General features: G+C 36.8%; 1 protein-coding gene and 1 long non-coding RNA gene across 2 annotated transcripts in view; one reads left to right on the top strand and one right to left on the bottom strand.

Moving 5' to 3' along the window:
- The window catches only part of SRFBP1 (serum response factor binding protein 1), a 68,734-nt gene extending 60,286 nt beyond the window's left edge, over nucleotides 1-8,448 (bottom strand). The window contains exon 1 of the mRNA XM_081302706.1: nucleotides 8,302-8,448. Within this exon, the coding sequence (XP_081158832.1) occupies nucleotides 8,302-8,364 (63 nt within the window). The 5' untranslated portion in view covers nucleotides 8,365-8,448. The remainder of the gene's footprint in view (nucleotides 1-8,301) is intronic.
- Nucleotides 8,449-9,203: 755 nt separating this feature from the next.
- Nucleotides 9,204-23,007, top strand: part of LOC308650568 — a 761,651-nt gene continuing 747,847 nt past the window's right edge. The window contains exon 1 of the long non-coding RNA XR_014022346.1: nucleotides 9,204-9,283. This is a non-coding gene — a long non-coding RNA (uncharacterized lncRNA). The remainder of the gene's footprint in view (nucleotides 9,284-23,007) is intronic.

Raw genomic sequence — 23,007 nt, 5'->3', positions numbered from 1 at the left:
TGTTAGCGAGGATGTGGGGGAAAAGGCACACCATACATTGCTGGTGGGACTGTAAATTGGTGCAGTCAATACGGAAAGCAATATGGAGATTCGTTGGAAAACTGGAAATGGAACCACGGTTTGATCCAGCTATCCCTCTCCTTATTCTATACCCCAAAGACTTAAAAACAGCATACTACAGGGACACAATCAAGACATCAATGTTTATAGCAGAACAATTCACAATAGCTAAACAATGGAACCAACCTAGATGCCCTTAAGTAGATTAATGGATTAAAAAAATGTGGTATATATACACAATGGAGTATTACTGAGCAAAAAAAGAGAATATAATCATGGCATTTGCAGGTAAATGGATGGAGTTGGATAAGACAATACTAAGAGACCTTAGCCAATCCCAAAAACCCAAATGCCAAATGTTTTCTCTGATATTAGGAGGCTGATTCATAGTGGGGTAGGGAGGAGGAGCATGAGAGGAATAAACAAACTCTAGATAGGGCAAAGGAGTTTGGGGGAAGGCAGGGGGCATGGGGTTAGAAATGATGGTGGGATGAGATGGACATCATTATCCAAAGTACATGTATGAAGACACAAATGGTGTGAATATACTTTGTACACAACCAGAGATATGAAAAATTGTGCTCTAATATGAATTGTAATATGAACTGTAATGCATTCTGCTGTCATATATAACAAATTAGAATTAAAAATTAATTAATTTTTAATTAATTAAGTGACTTTTTAATTTAAAAAGTCAATTCAAAGTTGGGCACGGTGGTGCTTGCCTGTGATCCCAGTGATTTGGGAGGCTGACGCATTAGGATTAAGATCCAAAGTTTGAGGTCTGCCTCAGCAATTTAGGGAGATTCTGAATCATTAAAAAATAAATTAATTAATTAAAAGTCTGGGGATGTAGCTCAGAACCTGTGAGTTCAATCCCCGATACTAAAAGCAAAAATAAAAAGTCAATTGAAATGCAAGAAAAGGAACTATGAAGAGTCAAAACATGGCAATGCCGAACTCAAGGAAATTCCAAAGAATTCTCTGTTATGAGGCCTAAAAAAATCCAATGTCATGTAGTAACTCAATTAGTAGAATAGTTGCATCATGGCTTAACAATGAATCATGCACCAAAACCCCCTTCTGTAGTGTAGTTCTACACTTCAACAAGCACATCCAGCTGATGATGTTCTGTAGTCAGGAAAATAATGTTTTACAATATATTACTATTTTCATTACATATTTTTTAAAAATAAATTAGCTTTCTCGTTTACAGAGTCTCATAAGCTTAAGTTTACTGTAAATATGCTTTTGAGAGAATGAGTTTTAATTTTGGAGTGACAATGATATTGAGTTTCTAACATATGAAGTTGTCAGCAGATTGGTCCATATGCAAATTTAAGTCCTTTGCACTGTCTCTAGGCTTGCCATCTGCTAGCCAATCAACCGGTAAGCTTCTACTGGTGATGTACTGACTACATTATGTATTTGGTTAACCTGTAACAAAAACTCATGTTAGGAAAATCTGAGTATAGCTATGTGTATTAGAATGCATTAAAACTTCTGGTTACCCATTACTCATGTATCAGACTGGCAATTTTTTTTTTAAATGGCAATGCATATTGTTTATGAGGTTGTGAGGAAATAGTCATTGTCATGCATTGCTGGTAGAAATGCAAACTATATTTTCCTCCTAATGGAAAATTTGGCAATACTTAGCAAAAATCCTACTTCTTTTAATCTATCTAGAAGACATACAACCAACTATAGGAAAAGGTTAGCAGGAGTTTTCACTGTGATATTCTTAAAAATGTTGCCCTAAGAGATAAAATATTATATAAAAGCATACAACAAAATAGTATTTTAAGTTAATGCTAGAAATCTGCATGTGTTGTCATGTAAAAACTCTAAAAATAATGTGTTTTGTGAAAAAAGAAACTTACAGAATGATGTACATGATACCAAATTTATGTAGTACAATTATCACATAAAGTTTCAAAGTACACCATACTGTATACTAAGTACAGGTAACTGTTACAAAATTATAAAATGTATAGATCAAAACATACACCAAAAGAATAATAATTATTTCTCAAGTATAAAAGGTGAGTGGAATTAAGCATTAATTAAGACAGCTTAATACTAATAACTACTAAATCCAGCAATTGGATTATAAGGGCATATATTTTAATATTTTTCATGTTTAAAGTATTTCATATTTAACACAATTTATTATAGTTTTAGGAAGAGGATTTTAAATTGGCCATTTGGACTGATAACATTGTTGAATTATACTTTTTATTTCTGATAAGCAACAATATATATATATAAAAAACTAAACTTAGTAATTGTAACTTAACCATTATTGAGCATGTAGTGCCACCTAGCCAAATTTACCAGAATCATTTAACAACCAAGCACAATCTGATTCTCTTCTTATGGATAGACTCTCATTTACTATTTCAGAATAAATTTTTTAAAAGTACTATGTATCCAATTACAACATATGAGTTTTGTAACTTTAGAAAAACATATTAACAGGGTTCTTTAAATTTTTTCACGAACATTTTCTTTTTTGTCATTTTAGTTTCTAAGTTCATATGCCTCCCCTCACATTAAAGGGGTATATGTTCCAAGACCTGCAAAGGATTTGTGAAACTGTGGACAATATTTCTTCTACATGTAGCTACCTATGATAAGTTTGTATTCATTTTGATTTATAAATCAGACCCAGTAAGAGAATATGAAAATAACTAATAATAAAGTAGAACAATTATAACAACATGTAAAAATGTTGAACTTTATGGCTATTACTTAGTAAAACAAGGGTTATTTGAACACACCCAGTGTGATACTGTAACAATCTAATGACCAAAAGGGCCACATGGGGTAGTATGTAGCCTAGGCAATTCAGCACAAAATTTCATCACTCTACTCATAACAGTTTGCAACTTTTTAAAATTTAGAAAGTATTTATTTCACGAACTTTACATTTAATATTTTCTGGTGTACAGTTGACCTCAGGCAATTTAAATCACAGCAAATAAAATCATTAATAAAAGTAAAATTACTATAAGAAATGGCAAGGAATTTTCTAATGAGTATATTGGTAATTTTCTATCAAAGAATAAAATAATGACAGTTTTCTACAAAGGCCAGTGATACTCCTATGAAATTAAAATACTACACCAAATCATTTCACTGCCTAATTCTGAGATGGGCCAAAGAAACAGATGAATGGAATTAATCCCATCTAGCTTGCAAATTCTTTACTCATTAAATGCTATAGCACTGTTGTTTTCGATTGTGCATCCTTCCTTCTCTAGTTCTTAAGGGGAAAAAAAAGTCAACATTTAGAGTATTTTGCCCTCATTTGAACATTAAGTTGATATTAATTGTGCTGACGTATTTTAATTTTTCCAACGTATACTACCTGTAGATTAGTCCTATACTAGATGTTAGGGAAGTTGGTATAACAAAACAGTTAAATATTCTTTTTTTTAAATATATTTTTTTAGTTGTACATGGACCTTTATTTTATTTATTTATATGTGGTGCTGAAAATCGAACCCAGTGCCTCACACATGCTAGGCAAATGCTTTACCACTGAGCTACAACCACATCCCCAAATATTCTGTTTTTGAAATCCATATAAAGTACTGAGGAAGATAAAACATTCAATAAATAATCATATTATACAGTACAAAGTGATGCTACAAAGTGATATAAAAAGATAAAAGTAAATTTTTACTTTTCCAGAATAAATGTATTTTAAGAATCTGGAGTGAATTATAAATTCAATTTTGTCCTTGAAATTTTTTATAACAATAGAATTATTAAGAGTAGTTGACACTAGAAGTTAAAATATAATTAGTGCCTTTGCAGTAGGCTTTAATTTATATAAAAGACACTTGGGAAATTTAATGTATTATAAAATTAGTCTGTCACATAACTTTTTAAAAGAAAAAAAATAGATTGAAAAATTATGAAACAAGAATTCCTAAAAAACAAATCACAGCTATGATTACTAGTATATCCAAGATAAGAGATTTATAAGCCTTTCAACATTTGATAAAACCTTTGGATTCTTTTTCCCATAGAAACAACAAATTTACATATAGTTTCAGGTAGTTATAGACCCTTGGAAATAACATCATCAAATTCCCAAGAGATATTAAGACTAATTCAACAAAACAGGCACTGGGGATATGATGATGACTAAGAATTTAAAGCCAGGTGGAAGGGATATAAAATCTTTAATAAAGACACACACACACAAAGTATTGCACACACTGCAAAGAAATGGTGGTATGAGAAATTATAAAAGGGGTAAATGAAAACCAAGAACAATTTCCCTGCAAAAGAAATAAATGAAATAAGACTAATGAGAAGAAAAACAGTTTCAGATAAGACGATCAGCATGTGCAGAGAACCTGTAGAGGGGTATAAGAGGTAGCACAGAAAAGTCTGTGCAGTTAAAGTACAGATACTTCAAGGAAGAGGTATATAAGAGAAAGTGAATAGATTGCCTTTATTAAAAGCAACCTAGTGAGTTTTAAGCAAGGGAGTGGATGTGATGTGTTCTAAAGACAACACTCAAACTGCAGTACGAGATCAGACTGAAGTCTGACAAGAGTCAAGTTAACTAGCTGTGGAAATAGTACAGTAATTTTGGTTGTAGACATAATCTGGATAAGGACAGCAGTTGTGATGGAAAAAAAAAATGAAAAGATTAGAATTAGTGAATTTGTGCTTTTTTTCCAAGTATATTTTGTTTCTTCTTCTTTTTGTTTTTTGCTTTGATGGGATACTGTTATAGCAATAATTGCTTTGCCCCATTGATGGATATCCCCTGTCCAAATGGGGTGTCCTGTCAGATCTTAAAAAAAGGAGACTATTCCTGTCCCCAAGTCATAAATTAACAGTACTGGAACCTAATGCCACATCCTTTGTGACCAGCAGCCTCCATCCTCCGTGGGCAAAAGGCGATGAATAGCAGGGCAGAGGCCAAGTTCTCTTTGTCCATTTTTCTACAGCTCAGATAGTTTTTTGGGGATATTTTTTCACCCCATCTTAGGGCTAGTGTCCTTGAACAAACAATTAGATGATCTGTAGTCACAGATCTGCCTGGAGCCAGCTGAAAAAAACAGTGCTGGCAGTGTTGCTTTAACCTTTTCTTCTGGTATCCTGCTATCCTCACACACCCACACACACACACACCGTCTGGCATCTTCAACTTAGTTCCTGATTGTTCAAAACCTTTATCATGCAACTGCATAAATGACTGTACATACAGAATCTCTTCCATATACTTTACCCCTGACAGACCAGCTTCAACTGCAAAATTATATAATAATCCAGAAAAAACATTCAAAATTTAGATTGTATTACAGTAAAACATCTTTCTCTTAGATAGGCTTATACCTATAAGTGGCCCATTCAGCCAAGATCTCTTTTCTCTCTAGAGACTACTGGTAAGATCAACCCAGCATGGCCCATGTCTTAAAGGGCCAGCAGCAGATACAAAAAAACAAAAAACAAAAACAAAGACAAAAACAGAGAGACAGACAACTAGACAGGCTCTTCAAAATTTTAAATTGACCAGCCAAGATCTTTCCCAAGAGACTACCTATAGAATCAATGAAGTATTGGGCATGTCTTAAAAGGGCCAGTAACATACCAAAAAAAAAAAAAAAAACACCACCACCACCAAAACACAGACAACCAAAGGGAATTCCCAAACCCAAGGCCAAGAACCTAGGAGACGTCAGAAGGGAGAAAATATCCCTAGGTTCTTGATTCCTGCTTAACCATGATCCCTAACATGAAGTGGCATCACAGATGTTCCCACAAAGAGGAAGCAGAGGTGTGAAATCAAGGGTCTCTGCATGCATGGTGAGGGATTTACCAGATGGCCAAGGATGTCACAACTTTACTGAGTTCAGTTTACATTTTCTCAAAATGAACCAGGATGGAACAACCTGTACCATTCAGGGAGAGAAGGTGGGAGTTCCCTGAAACTCTTTTTTGCTTCAGAAGCTGCTGGGTTAGTGCCTCAGTCCCTCCCTTTAATCACAGGAATAGCTCTTTTGATTCGAACCTAAGGCAAATTCCCATCTCATAACTCTCTACAGTTGGCTCTCAACAAGTTTGCCAGTCAACTTGCATCCTTAGCATGGGAGTAGGGTTCCTTGGAAAGCCAGGCCTGCCCAAGAAAGCTGGAACAGGGAATGCTCTTAGGTCCCACTTGGGGTGCCAAATTTGTTACTAAAAGCTCAGTTCTTGTTTCCATTGTCAATCCAATAAGGAGGAAACAGTTCTGAGAAAAAGGTGGTTCATTGATTTGCTAGCAAAGGAGAATCACAGGGGACTCCTGTCCCAGAGACTGTGATTCAAACGTAATTTCTTTCTGGAGAAATTGCTCATTTTCTACGACAGTTTCTCTTAACTTCCATGACCTGTTTTAGAGAAATAGCATTAGTTTTTTATCTGCCATATCTGGTGTATTTTTTTCTAACCAGTTTTGCTCTTTTCTTTGGTATGTTTTCCAGTTTTTATGTAATAAATCTATATAGTCATATGGCATAACTAAATTTTAATGGGCTATGTATATGATGGTGGTTTCATAAAATTATATTATTTACTGATAATGATATTATAGCTGTCTTAGTTTGTGACTCTATGTTCACAAAAGGACAAAATCACCTAATGACATTTCATAGAACTGTTCCTATCATTAAGCAATGCATGACTGCATTTGCTTTTTTAAGTTTTTCCTCGTTAATTTTAAATAACATCATCTCCACTTTTTTTCTGTCCTTTTTATCTTCTTCATATTGGAACACATTAAATTTTAGTGTGGGACACATATACTTCCTGATTTGATAAATTCATTAGTCATCCAGCATGCAGTCATAAAACATACATGTTGTAGAGAATAGATTTATATATATATATACATAAAAGAAACAGGTGTTTCCAGAATAGAAATCATTCTGATTGCAAAAGGAATACACACCTCAATCTAAACTAAGTTTAATGATCAAATTTTAACTATTTTCAGGAGGCCTGGAAGTTAGCTAAATAAAAAATAGCCTTTTGCGCCTAGGATTCCCTGTCATTACCACTATCACAGTCAAAACCTGACATGAAGCTAACTAGTATTTCCTGTGAATTCCCAAGGCCATCTTAATGATTTCGGATTTTTACATCTTAATGGTAACCTAAAGAAAATAGCCTACCAACTGTTTTCTATCACAAATCACTAGTTTCATTTACCCTCTTCAGTATATTCTATACTCTGCCTACTGAAATCAAGACTCAATCTGACAATAAAGCAAAAACATAATTTTAGTTTTATCTTCTACTTCATCCCACAAGTTCCTCAGTGAAGCCTTTTCTATCCCAGTAGGGTTTCCTAGTACCATCCTTTCCCAGCTTGTACTAGTCCCTCTGCCTGGAATGCTTTCTACCTTCAGTGCCTGCAATTCCTGTATAAGAGCCTCAAACATGAAGCACAGATATCACTATATGACTTCTTTCTTTGGAACTTTTCTGCTCTACTCATTTTTGGGGGACATTAATTATAAACTGTATCATAAGTGGATATTTCTTACGCGTTTCTGCCTGATACGGGTTAACAGAAAATCTAAGGTATATTTTACACAACTCTGCAATCTGAACAGTGAATTGTCCTTAACAGATACATATCCACAGAATAAGGGGATAAAGACTACTTTTGCTATATATAGCTGTGAGGTCCTCATTTGATCCTTGCTTTTCGAGCTTATTTTAAGTTGCAGACTTGATAACCAGGTGACATTAATGCATTATGGTGGAGGGGGTAGTGAGAACAAATGCAGGATCAGATTAAAGAACGAACAAGAGAAGGGAAATGGAGGATAGCCAAGTATAAATAACTCGTCCTTAAGGTTTGGCTGTAAATGGAATGGACAGAAAAATGACGAAGAAATAATGAACTAACCGTCCATGGTCTCATTAAATATCAGTAATTTTTTATGAAAAGCTACAGTTCTTAATCTTTCCCTTCATTTTCGACCGTAAATTAAAAGCAGGTAATGAGTACGGAGAGTTTATTAAGGATCAGGCATTGTGCTGACACTTCTAGAAATCGGGAAGGGGAGTTACTGGCGGCCATACATCGAGTTCCTGGAAACCCGCGTGAGTCCATCAAGAGGCCGTATCCTTCACCCCGGTTACTTGCCAGTCGAAAAGACGCAGAATAGCTGGTTTTGAGAGCACCAATATTGGCCCCACTGGTTCTCAGCCCTCGGCGCTCACCTCGTTGTTGAGGTTCAGAGACCCCGGCGGCGCCAGAGTGGTAGGTCCACACGGAGAATCCATGGCTATCTGCACGTGAACTCCGCCGGTCACACAGCGGCTGCGTTGCTACGCCCCTCAACCTCAGGCTCTTCCGCCCTACGCTGTTCCGCGTCTCCCGGAGCTGACGACTGGAGAAAAGCGACGCGATGCAGGGCGGGGGAGGAGCAGAACTGAGGGAGAGCAACTTCCGGCTCGCAGTGTGAGGCGGCGGAATTGCATGTTTCTATGGAAACGGGGAGCGGGTGGGTAGCCTGAGGGAGTTCGACTCCTGAGGTTCCCCAAAGCGCTTGTTTTTCATGACCTTGCTTTGATTATGCCTCCTAGTACTTAATCAAAGGTCGTTAGTGCCTTGTTTTTTGTTTCCTAATGTGTGTGTGTGTGTGTGTGTGTGAAAACTTTAGTGACGAGGTCAAGTAGTTGTGTGACCAAGTTTTTGCTCCGATTTTTTTTTCAGCATATGTGAAGATTTATGCGCGCTGAACAAACACGTTTTATGAGAATCGCACAGCTTTTCATTCCTATGTTTCTGAGGCGTAGATATGTTATGAACATTCTCAGAGGTTTACATAAAAGCAAATTGAAGTAAATTGAACATTTGAAGCAAAGCCAGAATACAGATTTTCTACAGCCTGTGAGAATGTCCGTTTTGAAGTGTTGATCTCCAGGCAAAGAAAACATAATTGAGATTTTTAAGTCTGAATTAGATAATAGATAATTAGTTATTAATTATGAATTAGATAATTAGTTATTAATTAACATTTTAGTATTGACAGTTAAAATGAGTCAACTCACTTTACATGACTTAGCATCAAAATCGTCACAGAAACCCAATGAGATAGGAATTGATGTTCTTATTTCACAGGTATGGAAACGGACCTTAGAGAAGACAAGTGTGTTGTTCAGTCATCTGCTGGAACGGTTTACTGCTACAAGACTTAAGGTACCACAACATAGTGTGTGGGGTCCAACGTAAAATGAAAATACAGAACCCTCATTCAAAAAGCTCAAAAATTGTTCTCCCACACTATCTGAATTTATCATGCTGTTTATTTACGATTTAAAATGACCCTCCCACAAGTGCAAGACTAGTGAGGTATCATTGCAGACCCTTAAAGATGCCGGAGATCCCTGCTCCAAGACTTGGACACTGTGCTCAAGCAAGGTGGCAACTGTGGCTATGTGGGGACCTGGGAGCAGGAAGGTTGGGACTGGACAGGACAGTACATAACACAAAGAGTGAGAGCCCTTAGTATATGTTCCTTTTTTCCCCACTGGATTTCACTTACTAAACTGAAATTCATAGATGTAATTATTAATTTCAAAATGATGACCAAAGCATGCTTAACCATGGCCCACATCTAAGCATTTGTCCATGTGACATAGTACTGTCCAGAGTCACTTCTCCTAATTCCTCTTGAGTAGCTTAGACTTGTATTTGGATTTTATATTCTCATTTTTTTATGTGGACCTGGGCACAAATGTTTAACTGCTGAATTCCTGTTTGCATGAAAGCTGTTTTACTATATCATACACTGAATTTTGATTGTCTTTCTTTATTAAAGCTGAATTTCTGGTGTGTAGGAGCATTTTCAGCATCATGTGGGTAGTAGAAACATCACATTTAAATACATAGAAAAAAATAATGAAGAGAAATGTAGAGCTTTAAGGAAATTATGTCTTCTATTTTGGGATAGCAATGTATTATGATCTTGTAATGCTTTGGAAGGTATATTTTAATATAAAATTCATCTGTAGATCTTAAAGGCTTTGTATCTAATTCTCATGACCATCTCAACACCTCATTTCTCTAGCCACCAGAGCTTACTGAGGCTCAGTACTTTTTTTCTCCATTGCTTAGCCCATGCTCTCTCATTTGCATATTATGCTCCTCACAACCTACTTTTGTAAAAACCACTTTGGAGACCAGGCTAAATTCCTTCTATCCGTTTAAGAATTCTTTTCATAGCCTCCTCTAAAAAGTTAATTTTTCTCACCATCAATTTTTATAGTATTTATAATTGTCTACCTTAATTTGAAATTTCCTGTGAACTGTCATTTTTAAATATTAGAATTAAGTACTCAGCAGTCTTAAATCCTCCATTTTTTGCAGAGACTTTTCTTTTTCCATTTTCACAATATCCATGTAAAATTATTTGTTTCATATATATACCACTTCAAAATCAATACATCTTACTTTAATGCAACAATATAAAAATTGTTTGGTTTGTTTATAAAGGTGATTTTACTAACCTGCTCTCTTAAAGCTATGCACATTTCCTCTAGTAATAATAATAATTACTTAATGAGACTACAAATTTTTCTTGAAAACAACACATCAAACCTTCTTACCCTTTTATTCCTGAAAGGATGACTGGGCTCAATTAATTATATAAGGCTTATGAAATGACAAAGTTCTTATCATTAAAAGAAACTTGTTTGAGACCTTTTATTCTTTAGAACAGTGTTCTAATTAGTGGAACTAAGGATCCACAAACGCATTCACTAGAGACTTACATTTTTCCACTTCTGGTTCTTCAAGAGCTTCTCAAATTCCTCTGTATTAGTCTGTTTGGGCTGGTATAACAAAGTACCACAAATTGGGTAGTTTATACAACAGAAATTTAGTTTTTTACAATTCTGGAGTCTAGAAATCCAGGATTAAGTGGCAACTCTAATAGGCATATAATGATATGATACTGTGGTTTTAATTTACATTTCCCTAATAACTAACAGTTAATTTCTGGTGAAGGATCTCTTCTTGACTTACAGATGGCTGCCTTCTTTTTATGGTTATATCCTCACAAGGCTTTTCCCTCTGTGCACATGTAGAGAGAGAAATCTCTAATATGTCTACCTGTTCTTATAAAGACAACAATTCTATTGGATTAGGATCCCACAACTATGAGCTCATTTAAAATAATTACATCATTAAAGACTTTATCTCCAAATCATGTTGTCACATTGGGAGATAGGGCTTCAACATATGAATTTGAGTGGAGGCACAATTCAGTCTAATATACTTACATTTTTTTGAGAATCCTTCCATATTACCTCAAAGAAAATAATCTTCTTCTCATTTCAATGCTTTATTGCTGCCATTTCTGTCATTTTTTATTTCCATAAATAGTAGTCATCCATTAATGGATCACAACTAAACATAGTTGTTTATCAATCATAATAGAATTGAAAAATAGATTCATTTTTGGACAAGTGCTTTGTCAAAATTGTGAAGGGAATTCAATGGGGAAAAGATTGTCTTTTCAACAAATTATGACTGAACGATTGAATATCTATGTGAAAAACAAAAAACTACTTTGACTTGTACATCATGCCACATGAAAAAGCAATACAAGATGGTTCATACATGTAGGTTTGAAACCTAAAGTTCTAGAAGATAATGTTGGACAAAAACTTTGACTTTTGGTTATGCAAAGGTTTCTTGGATATATAAAATCAAAAGCATAATCCATATAAAAATATATTGATAAATAGCACCTAATCAGTAATAAAACTTCTATCTCCCATTAGACAGTATTAAGAAAGTAAAAAAGAGAAACAATACATGGAGAGAGAATTTTTACAAATTGCATATTTTATAAAGGATTTTTATCTAGAATACACTAAGAAGCTCTAGAATCAATAAGGAAACAAACAATCCAATGAAAAAAGCAAAACAATATTAGCAGATACTACACTTAAAAAGATATTTGGAGAGCTCAGTGTGGTGGCACATGCCTGTATTCTTAGAAACTTGGGAGGCTGAAGTAGGAAGATCACAAGTTTGAGATCAGTCTCAACAACTTAGCGAGACCCATTGCAACTTAGCAGATAAAAAGTAAAAAAATAAAGGACTGGAAATTTGGCTCAGTTGTTGAGTCCCTTGATTTAATCTCCAGTACCAATAAATAAATAAATTAACTAATTAAAAACAAATGGTATGTGGATAGCAAATGAAAATATTCAAAACCGTTAGTCATCAGGGAAGTGCAAGTTAAAAACATAGTGTCATACCATTATACACCTAGTACAGTATAAAATTAAGTCTTATCATACCAAGCGCTAGCTAGGATATGAAGGACCTAGAACACTCTTCTGTCACTAGTGGTGGGGTAAAGTGGTACAGCCATGTTAGAAATAGTCTGGCAAGTTTTTAAGAATGTATGCATCCACCAGCCATACAATGTAAGATTTTTTTCTTCAAACAATAGAAAAATGGAATTAGGTATCCTTTCAAAGAATTGTGTATTAATCTTCAGAGTAACTTTATTTGGAGCAGTTAAAATATAAAAACAATCTAAAATTCCATTCAACAGGGATATACCATGGCACATGTGCAAGCATGCACACACACACAAAATACAACACCACTTGACAATAAAAAAGAATGATATATACTGCAACATGGGTAAATTTTAAAATAGTTATGCTAAGTGAGAGAATCCAGACAAAAAGAATATATACTGTTCCATTTATGTAAAACTCAATTATCTTAAGTCTAGGAAATGCAAACTACTGTGAAGTAGGAAAATAAGATCAATGATTGTTTGAGGAAGTATTAGAGAATGGTTGGACATGTAGAAAGGAGAAATGACAAAGAATCCTGAAGAAACTTTTGGAGTGGATTAACATGTCCATGATTTTGTTTTTGGTAAGTGTATACATATGTCAAACATTAGTTTTGTGCAGCAACCTCATTAAAACTTAAATATTCCTACTATTAAATCAACAGTTCTACTTTTAGCACAAAACTATAGTAATACTGCTACAAGTCAATGATGTATATGTAAAACTGTTATCTAAATGTAATAAAAAATAGATGAAATATATCCATCTATGCAGAATGATCAGGTTAAGGATCTATTAAAAAGAATATTGGGTGGCCCTGGAAGATGGCAGCGAAGGGAGTGCATCACCCCAGTGCGCCGCATCACTGTGCGGGAGAAAGACGAGGTGAAACAGCTGAAGGCTATCTTGTTGGGAATTTCCAGTGAAATTGAGGTGCTCCAGAATCTAGAGAACGGATTTCCATTGCGCGAGGTTCGGCTGCAGGGACTCGGTCGCGGGCGATTTCTCTGCACGGAGGGTCGCATTGCCTGATCGGCGGATTGCCCCGCAGCTGGAGTCTGCGGCGCGCGCTGGGAAGCGGCGAGGTGCCAGAGCAGGAGTGCAGTGATGCGGATTCTGGGGTCTCCTGCCAGTGGTGCAATGGCCGTGCTTAGTGCTGAGTTCCGGCTTTGAGACAGAGGAGAGAAGCGGTCCAGTTTGATTCTTGACACCGGTCGGACCACGGAGGAGGACAGCGGCCGCCATCTTGGAGAGCTGATGTAATCATCCCTGTTTCCTACTGATCTCAGCTCATTCAGCTACGGAACAGGTGATTTCAGGCTGGTATTTGCCTGCGTCTCGCAGACAGAACGCTCAGGCTCGGGGCTGGAGAACCTGTGGAGAATACTCCTTGGGGCTCGCTCCTGGCAAGGCGTGCGCCGGGCTCTGAGCGGCCGGATTCTGGTTCCCCGGGCTGCTTTGGCCCAGGGCTGGGGAACCTGCGGAGACTGCGTGTTGAGGCCAGCTACAAGTGGAGCGTGCGCTGAGCTTGGGGCGGCTGGGCCCTGACTCCTGGAACAGTTTTGGCCTGGGGCTGGGGAACCCACGGGGGTCGCTCCTTGGAGCCTGCTCCTAGTGGAGCGTGGCTGAGATCGGAGAGGCCGGGTTCTGGCTCCCGAAGCTGCTTTGGCCCAGGGCTGGGGAACCTGTGGTGACTGCTTCTCGGTCCGGGTCCTGCTGGGTGCTGTGGGGGCCAGGGGGGCAGAGTGGAGCTGCCGCCTGCGCCCAGAGCAGGCCAAGTGACCCGCCGGCGTGGTATCACGTCACCCCAACTGCAGCTGGGGCCGAAGAGAGTAGCCGCCCACGCCTAGAACAGGACCAGCGACCCGATGGCGCGGTAGCCAAGTCACCCCATTTTGAGTAGGGGCTGTGCAGAGCCGCCGTCTGAGCTTGCAAGGTAGGCAGACCTGCGACCCACTGGCAGGACAGGCCCGGTAGCCTGCCAGCGTGGTGGACAAGTAGCACCTAGGCAGTCACGTCACACTGGTTGGAGTGGGGTGGAGCAGAGCCGACGCCCGTGTCCGGAAAAGGCCCAGCGACCCGTTGGAGAGGCAGTCAGGTACCCCCACTGGGAGTGGGGGCTGAGCAGAACTGCCGCCCTAGCCCGCAAGGTAGGCAGACCTGCGACCCACCGGCGGAACAGGCCTAGAGGCCTGCCAGCGTGGTAGACATGTCACACCAATTGGAGTAGGGGCCGAGCAGAGCCACCACCCACATCCAGATCAGGACCAACGACCCGAGGGCGTGGTAGTTAGGTCACCACAATTGGAGTGGGGGCAGAGCAGAGCTGCCACCCGCGCCCGCAGGGTGGGCAGGCCTGCGACCGACCAGCATGGTAGACAGATCACCCTAATTAGAGGAGGAGCACAGCCACTACCCGTCCTGCAAGGGAGATTTCCCAACTATACAAGAGCAATATAAATAAATAGGGGGAGAATTTCAAAAACACAACAGTTTCACCAAGCAGAAAGTAACGCGAGCAGTATGAAAAGACAAGGAAAGAAAGGACCACAAGCAATGCAGGTCAACTCAACTTTAGAAGAAGTAATAGCTGCAACAGATGGAATGTCAGATAAAGAGTTCAGGATATACATGCTTCAGATGATCTGGAGTCTCAAGGAAGACATGAGACAGCAAAATCAGACAATGAAAGATCACTTTGACAAGGAACTACATAAACAAATCCAGGAAGTGAAAGATCAAATTCACAGGGAGATAGAGGTAATAAAAAACAAACAAATAGAAATCCTAGAAATGCAGGAAGCAATAAACCAACTTAAAAACTCAATTGAGAATACTACCAGCAGAGTAGATCACTTAGAAGATAGAACATCAGACAATGAAGACAAAGTATTTCAACTTGAAAAGAACATAGACAGCTCAGCAAGTCTGCTAAGAAACCATGAGCAGAACATCCAAGAAATATGGGATAACATTAAAAGACCAAACTTAAGAGTCATTGGGATACAGGAAGACACAGAGCTCGAAACCAAAGGAATAAACAATCTATTCAATGAAATAATACGAGAAAACTTCCCAGACTTGAAGAATGAAACAGAATCCCAAATCCTAGAAGCCTACAGGACGCCGTATGTGCAAAATCATAAGAGATCCACACCTAGACACATTATAATGAAGATGTCCAACATACAGAATAAGGAGAGAATTTTAAAAGCTACAAGAGAAAGGAAGCAGATTACATTTAGGGGTAAACCAATCAGGATAACAGCTGATCTCTCAACACAGACTCTGAAAGCTAGAAGATCCTGGAATAACATATTTCAAACACTGAAAGAAAATGGGCTCCAACCAAGAATCGTGTATCCGGCGAAATTAAGCTTCAGGATGGAAGATGAAATTAAAACCTTCCACGATAAACAAAAGTTAAAAGAATTCGCAGCTAGAAAACCATCTCTTCAAAAAATCCTTGGCAAAACATTACAGGAAGAGGAAACTGAAAATAACATTGAAAACCAACAGTGGGAGGTAGGACAGTAAAGGGGGGAAAGTAATCAAAGAGGAAAACAAATCAGGTTTAGTAACATTAATAAACAAATATGGCTGGAAGAACAAACCATATCTCAATAATAACCCTAAATGTTAATGGCTTAAACTCACCAATTAAGAGACACAGTCTAGTTGAATGGATCACAAAACAAGACCCAACAATATGCTGCCTACAGGAGACGCATTTGATAGGAAAAGATATACATAGACTGAAGGTGAAAGGTTGGGAAAAATCATACCACTCATATGGACTGCGGAAACAAGCAGGAGTGTCCATACTCATATTTAATAAAATAGATTTTAGGCCAAAGTTAATCAAAAGGGATAAAGAGGACACTACCTACTGCTCAAGGGAACCATACACCAACAAGACATAACAATCATAAATATATATGCCCCAAACAATGGAGCAGCTATGTTCATCAAGCAAACTCTTCTCAAGTTCAAGAGTCTAACAGACCACCATACAATAATCATGGGAGACTTCAACACACCTCTCTCACCACTGGACAGATCTTCCAAACAAAAGTTAAATAAGGAAACTGTAGAACTCAATAACACAATTAAAAACCTAGACTTAATTGACATATATAGAATATACCACCCAACATCAACTAGTTGCACTTTTTTCTCAGCAGCACATGGATCCTTCTCAAAAATAGATCATATATTATGTCACAGGGCAACTCTTAGACAATATAAAGGAGTAGAGATAATACCATGCATCTTTTCTGATCATAATGGAATGAAACTGAAAATCAAGGATAAAAGAAGGAAGGAAAAATCATGCATCACTTGGAGAATGAACAATAGGTTACTGAATGATCAATGGGTTTTAGAAGACATCAAGGAGGAAATTAAAAACTTCTTAGAGTTAAATGTAAACACAGACACAACATATCGGAATCTATGGGACACATTGAAAGCAGTTCTAAGAGGAAAATTCATTGCTTGGAGTTCATTCCTTAAAAAAAGAAAAAAAAAACAACAAATAAATGATCTCATACTTCATCTCAAAATCCTAGAAAAAGAAGAGCAAAACAACAGCAAAAGAAGTAGAAGGCCAGAAATAATTAAAATCAGAGCTGAAATTAATGAAATCAAAACAAAAGAAACAATTGAAAAAATTGACAAAACTAAAAGTTGGTTCTTTGAAAAAATAAATAAAATCGACAGACCCTTAGCCATGCTAACGAAGAGAAGAAGAGAGAGAACCCAAATTACTAGCATACGGTATGAAAAAGGCAATATCACAACAGGCACTTCAGAAATACAGAAGATAATCAGAAATTATTTTGAATCCTTATACTCCAATAAAATAGAAGATAGTGAAGGCATAGATAAATTTTTTAAGTCATATGATCTGCCCAGATTGAGTCAGGAGGATATAGACAACCTAAACAGACCAATAACAATAGAGGAAATAACAGAAACCATCAAAAGACTACCAACTAAGAAAAGCCCAGGACCGGATGGGTATACAGCAGAGTTTTACAAAACCTTTAAAGAGGAACTAACACCAATACTTTTCAAGCTATTTCAGGAAATAGAAAAAGAGGGAGAACTTCCAAATTCATTCTACGAGGCCAACATCACCCTGATTCCTAAACCAGACAAAGACACTTCAAAGAAAGAAAACTACAGACCAATATCTCTAATGAACCTAGATGCAAAAATCCTCAATAAAATTCTGGCGAATCGGATTCAAAAACATATCAAAAAAATTATACACCATGATCAAGTAGGATTCATCCCTGGGATGCAAGGCTGGTTCAATATACGGAAATCAATAAATGTTATTCACCACATCAATAGACTTAAAAATAAGAACCATATGATCATCTCGATAGATGCAGAAAAAGCATTCGACAAAGTACAGCATCCCTTTATGTTCAAAACTCTAGAAAAATTAGGGATAACAGGATCATACATCAACATTGTAAAAGCAATCTATGATAAGCCACAGGCCAGCATCATCCTAAATGGAGAAAAATTGAAGGCATTCCCTCTAAGATCTGGTGCAAGACGGGGATGCCCTCTCTCACCACTTCTGTTCAACATAGTCCTCGAAACACTGGCCAGAGCAATTAGATGAAAGAAATTAAAGGCATAAAAATAGGAAAAGAAGAACTTAAATTATCACTATTTGCAGATGACATGATTCTATACGTAGCAGACCCAAAAGGGTCTACAAAGAAACTATTAGAGCTAATAAATGTATTCAGCAAAGTGGCAGGATATAAAATCAACATGCATAAATGAAATGCATTCCTGTATCTCAGCGACAAATCCTCTGAAATGGAAATGAGGACAACTACTCCATTCACAATATCCCCCCCAAAAATAAAATACTTGGGAATCAACCTAACAAAAGAGGTGAAAGACTTATATAATGAAAACTACAGAACCCTAAAGAGAGATATAGAAGAAGACCTCAGAAGATGGAAAAATATACCCTGTTCATGGATAGGCAGAACTAACATCATCAAAATGGCGATATTACCAAAAGTTCTCTATAAGTTCAATGCAATGCCAATCAAAATCCCAACAGCATTTCTTGTAGAAATAGATAAAACAATCATGAAATTCATATGGAATAATAAAAGACCCAGAATAGCAAAAACAATGCTAAGCAGGAAGTGTGAATCAGGGAGTATAGCGATACCAGACTTCAAACTATACTACAGAGCAATAGTAACAAAAACAGCATGGTACTAGTACCAAAACAGGCGGGTGGACCAATGGTACAGAATAGAGGACACAGTAACCAATCCACAAAACTACAACTATCTTATATTTGATAAAGGGGCTAAAAGCATGCAATGGAGGAAGGATAGCATCTTCAACAAATGGTGCTGGGAAAACTGGAAATCCATTTGCATCAAAATGAAACTGAATCCCTTTCTCTCGCCATGCACAAAAGTTAACTCAAAATGGATCAAGGAGCTTGATATTAAATCAGAGACATGGTGTCTGATAGAAGAAAAAGTTGGCTGTGATCTACATACTGTGGGGTCGGGCTCCAAATTCCTCAATAGGACACCCATAGCGCAAGAGTTAATAACTAGAATCAACAAATGGGACTTACTCAAACTAAAAAGTGTTTTCTCAGCAAAAGAAACAATAAGAGAGATAAACAGGGAGCCTACATCATGGGAACAAATCTTTACTCCACACACTTCAGATAGAGCCCTAATATCCAGAGTATACAAAGAACTCAAAAAATTAGACAATAAGATAACAAATAACCCAATCAACAAATGGGCCAAGGACCTGAACAGACACTTCTCAGAGGAGGACATACAATCAATCAACAAGTACATGAAAAAATGCTCACCATCACTAGCAGTCAGAGAAATGCAAATCAAAACCACCCTAAGATACCATCTCACTCCAGTAAGATTGGCAGCCATTATGGAGTCCAACAACAACAAGTGCTGGAGAGGATGTGGGGAAAAGGGTACACTTGTTCATTGTTGGTGGGACTGCAAATTGTTGCAGCCAATTTGGAAAGCAGTATGGAGATTTCTTGGAAAGCTGGGAATGGAACCACCATTTGACCCAGCTATTCCCCTTCTCGGTCTATTCCCTAAAGACCTAATAAGAGCATGCTGCAGGGACACTGCTACATCGATGTTTCTAGCAGCACAATTCAGGATAGCAAGATTGTGGAACCAACCTAGATGCCCTTCAATAGATGAATGGATTAAAAAAATGTGGCATTTATACACAATGGAGTATTACTCTGCATTAAAAAATGACAAAATCATAGAATTTGCAGGGAAATGGATGACATTAGAGCAGATTATGCTAAGTGAAGCTAGCCAATCCTTAAAAAACAAATGCCAAATGACTTCTTTGATATAAGGGGAGTAACCAAGGACAGGGTAGGGACGAAGAGCTTGAGAAGAAGATTAACATTAAACAGGGATGAGAGGTGGGAGGAAAGGGAGTGAGAAGGGAAATCGCATGGAAATGGAAGGTGTTCCTCAGGGTTATACAAAATTACATATAAGAGGAAAGGAGGGGTAAGAGAAGAATAATACAAATGGAAGAAATGATTTACAGTAGAGGGGGTAGAGAGAGAAAAGGGGAGGGGAGGGGAGGGGAGGGGAAGGGAAGTGGGAGAGTAGAGAATAGGATAGACAGCAGAATACATCAGACACTAGAATGGCAATATGTAAATCAATGGAAGTGTAACTGATGTGATACAGCAATCTGTATACCGGGTAAAAATGGGAGTTCATAACCCACTTGAATCAAACTGTGAAATATGATATATTAAGAACTATGTAATGTTTTGAACGACCAACAATTAAAAAAAAGAATATTGACTCTTTGTTTACTGGAATGGATGAATTTGTGTATTTTTTAATAAATAAGTGGAACTATACTGCAGTACGCTATTATGTGTGTTTGGAAGAAGAATATGTGATATGATATATTCTTCTTTCAAACAAATGTTATGACTACTTTTGTACAACCAGAGACATGAAAAATTGTGATGTATGTGTGTAACATGATTTGAGTTGCATTCTGCTGTCATATATAACAAATTAGAATAAACAAAATAGAATATGTGTACACACCGATAGCACATTTACTTGCTTGTGTAGAATCTTTTGTTATTTTGAGGGTAAATCAGTGGCTGTGGCATATGTGTGAAGTGCTTCTACCATGTTTCTTGTCTACTTTGAGTTTTGTGCTGTGTAATACTACTTTTTTCATCAGAATTTAAAACATATTATTGTGATTTTTGTTGCAACCATGAGTGAAATATGTTCTATCTTAACTTATTATTATCAGTACAGACAACTATGATTTTTTGGCATACTTGTTATTTTTTTCTACTATTTTTCTTTGAGAGGAAGGGATTCTTTTTAATATGTGCAGAAAGAAGTATCACCCAAAAGATAACCTCTATTTCTCAGTGTTTATGACACTTTATTTGTATTATTATTTTTGCTAGAACTTCCAAAACAATGTTAAAAACAATGTTTTCATGTTTGTTCTTGATGTGGCTGTAAATAAATTCAAAATGATACCATTTGAAATGATATTTGATATTTGTTATAATGAATAGTTTAGTCAGGAAGTTTTATTTTCCTAGATGTTTTCTCTGAGTAAATGGTTACTAAATCTTCTCATTTACATTTTCAATTTTGATTGCTTCAATGAAGTTTTTTCCCTTTAAGGTATTTTCCGATAAATATTCTAATTCTATTGAAGCTGCTAGAAATTATGGACTTTTACCAAGAAAGTGGTTATAACTCTACACCTTTCTCTTTTACTTGAATTTTTGGGTGAAAGAGAAGTTACTCTTGATAATTCTGTCATTTTTCTTAAGCATATTCTTTACAGCTTTCAGTACTAGTAATTTAATTTACAACAGGTTACAATATGATAAAAGTATCTCTCTCATCCATAAATCAGTCCAGTGGAATGAATTTTTCATCCTTGTTGTGCACTTTCAATCCTCTATCCCCAGGGTGGCAGTGTTGTTTTGTGAATTGCACATTTGTCAGAAATTGTAAAGTGAAGAAAGCAACCCAAAAGATGGCATGTGATAGAGCATTTTCTGAATAAAAGGAAGGAAAATAGATGGCTCTTCCAGGTCTTATACTTCTTTAATGCTTAAGGTTCCAAATTTTAAGTAACAAAACAATAGTACAATTTTTAAGTGAAACACTATAGGACTTATTTCTAATTCGATTTTTTTATATTTATATTTGAGAATGCAACTAGCTAATATATTAGAAACAGGCAATTAGCAAGTGATTAAGCTAATAAATACTAAATCAATCCTCTAACCTTTTTTTTGCCTACACTTCATATTAATTTTAATGGAGGTAAATATATACTGATTAGGTATATTACTTTATACCATCTAGGAAACTTTAACACATTCTATTTTAGGGTTTGTAAATCTTAATATTGAAATAACCAAGCTGGGTGTAGTGACACACACTGTAATGACAGTGGCTCCGGAGCTGAGGCAGGAGAATTGGGAGTTCAAAGACAGCCTTAGCAACTTAGGCCCTAAGCAACCCAGGGAGATGGGGTCTCTAAATAAAATGTAAGAAACGCTGGGCATGTGGCTTAGTAGATAGGTACTCCTGGGTTCAATACCCTGTATCAAAAAAAAAAAAAGAGAAAAATAGCTAGTTAGTGTCATATATTCATGTTTTATAAAGTTTGAAGTGATGAAAGTAACACTTATCATTTCAGAGTTTTGGCCAAGTTCTTTGACTTTGGAATTAAATCGATACCAAATTCCAATTATAACTCTTCTTTTTAAATATATTTTTATAGTTATAGTTGGACACAGTACCTTTATTTTATTTATTTTTATGCGGTGGTAAGGATTGTATCCAGGGCTAGGTGAGCACTCTACTGCTGAGCCACAACCTCAGCCCTCCAATTCTAACTTATAATAGCTATACGCCCCTTAAGAAAATTATTTAGTTTCTCTATGCCAAGATTTATTTGTGAGAATAATAATTAATATTTTGTATTAATTAAATGAGAACACAGCAAATATCTTTTGATGAATATTTACCTCTTGGTAGTTTAAATTGTTAGTATTTTAATTTTTGTGTTTGATATTTATAGGCATGCTATATATGAGGAATTTATGTCTTATGAATAACAAACATGCCTAAGGTCATGGAAATAATAAGAGAGGTGGTTCAAGTCTCTTGACATAAAATTATTGGTGGCAGTTCTATAACAGTGCTTTGATATGAATATATATGTTATGTCAATAATTTGTAATCACCATTCCATTCTTTACCATTTGCCTAATTATTTATTGATTATTCAACAATTAGTGAACCAGTGTACTTTATAAATCCCTTCATACATGTGATTTATTTGCCAGATAACCAAGATAGGCTCATGATTGCTAGGAGCCACAAGCAAATAATATGATGCATGGCACTTTTGGTTGTAAGGTGACGCCAGCTAGCCATTGAGATGATATGTTAAGATTTACATTCATATGGAAATTGGACTCCTGCTGTTCACCTTGGCCTGCTACAGGACTCATGTTAG

Source organism: Spermophilus citellus (assembly GCF_964194105.1).
Source record: "Spermophilus citellus genome assembly, chromosome: 1".
In the NCBI taxonomy this organism is placed as follows: Eukaryota; Metazoa; Chordata; class Mammalia; order Rodentia; family Sciuridae; genus Spermophilus; species Spermophilus citellus.
This window is presented reverse-complemented; position numbering and strand designations above follow the sequence as displayed.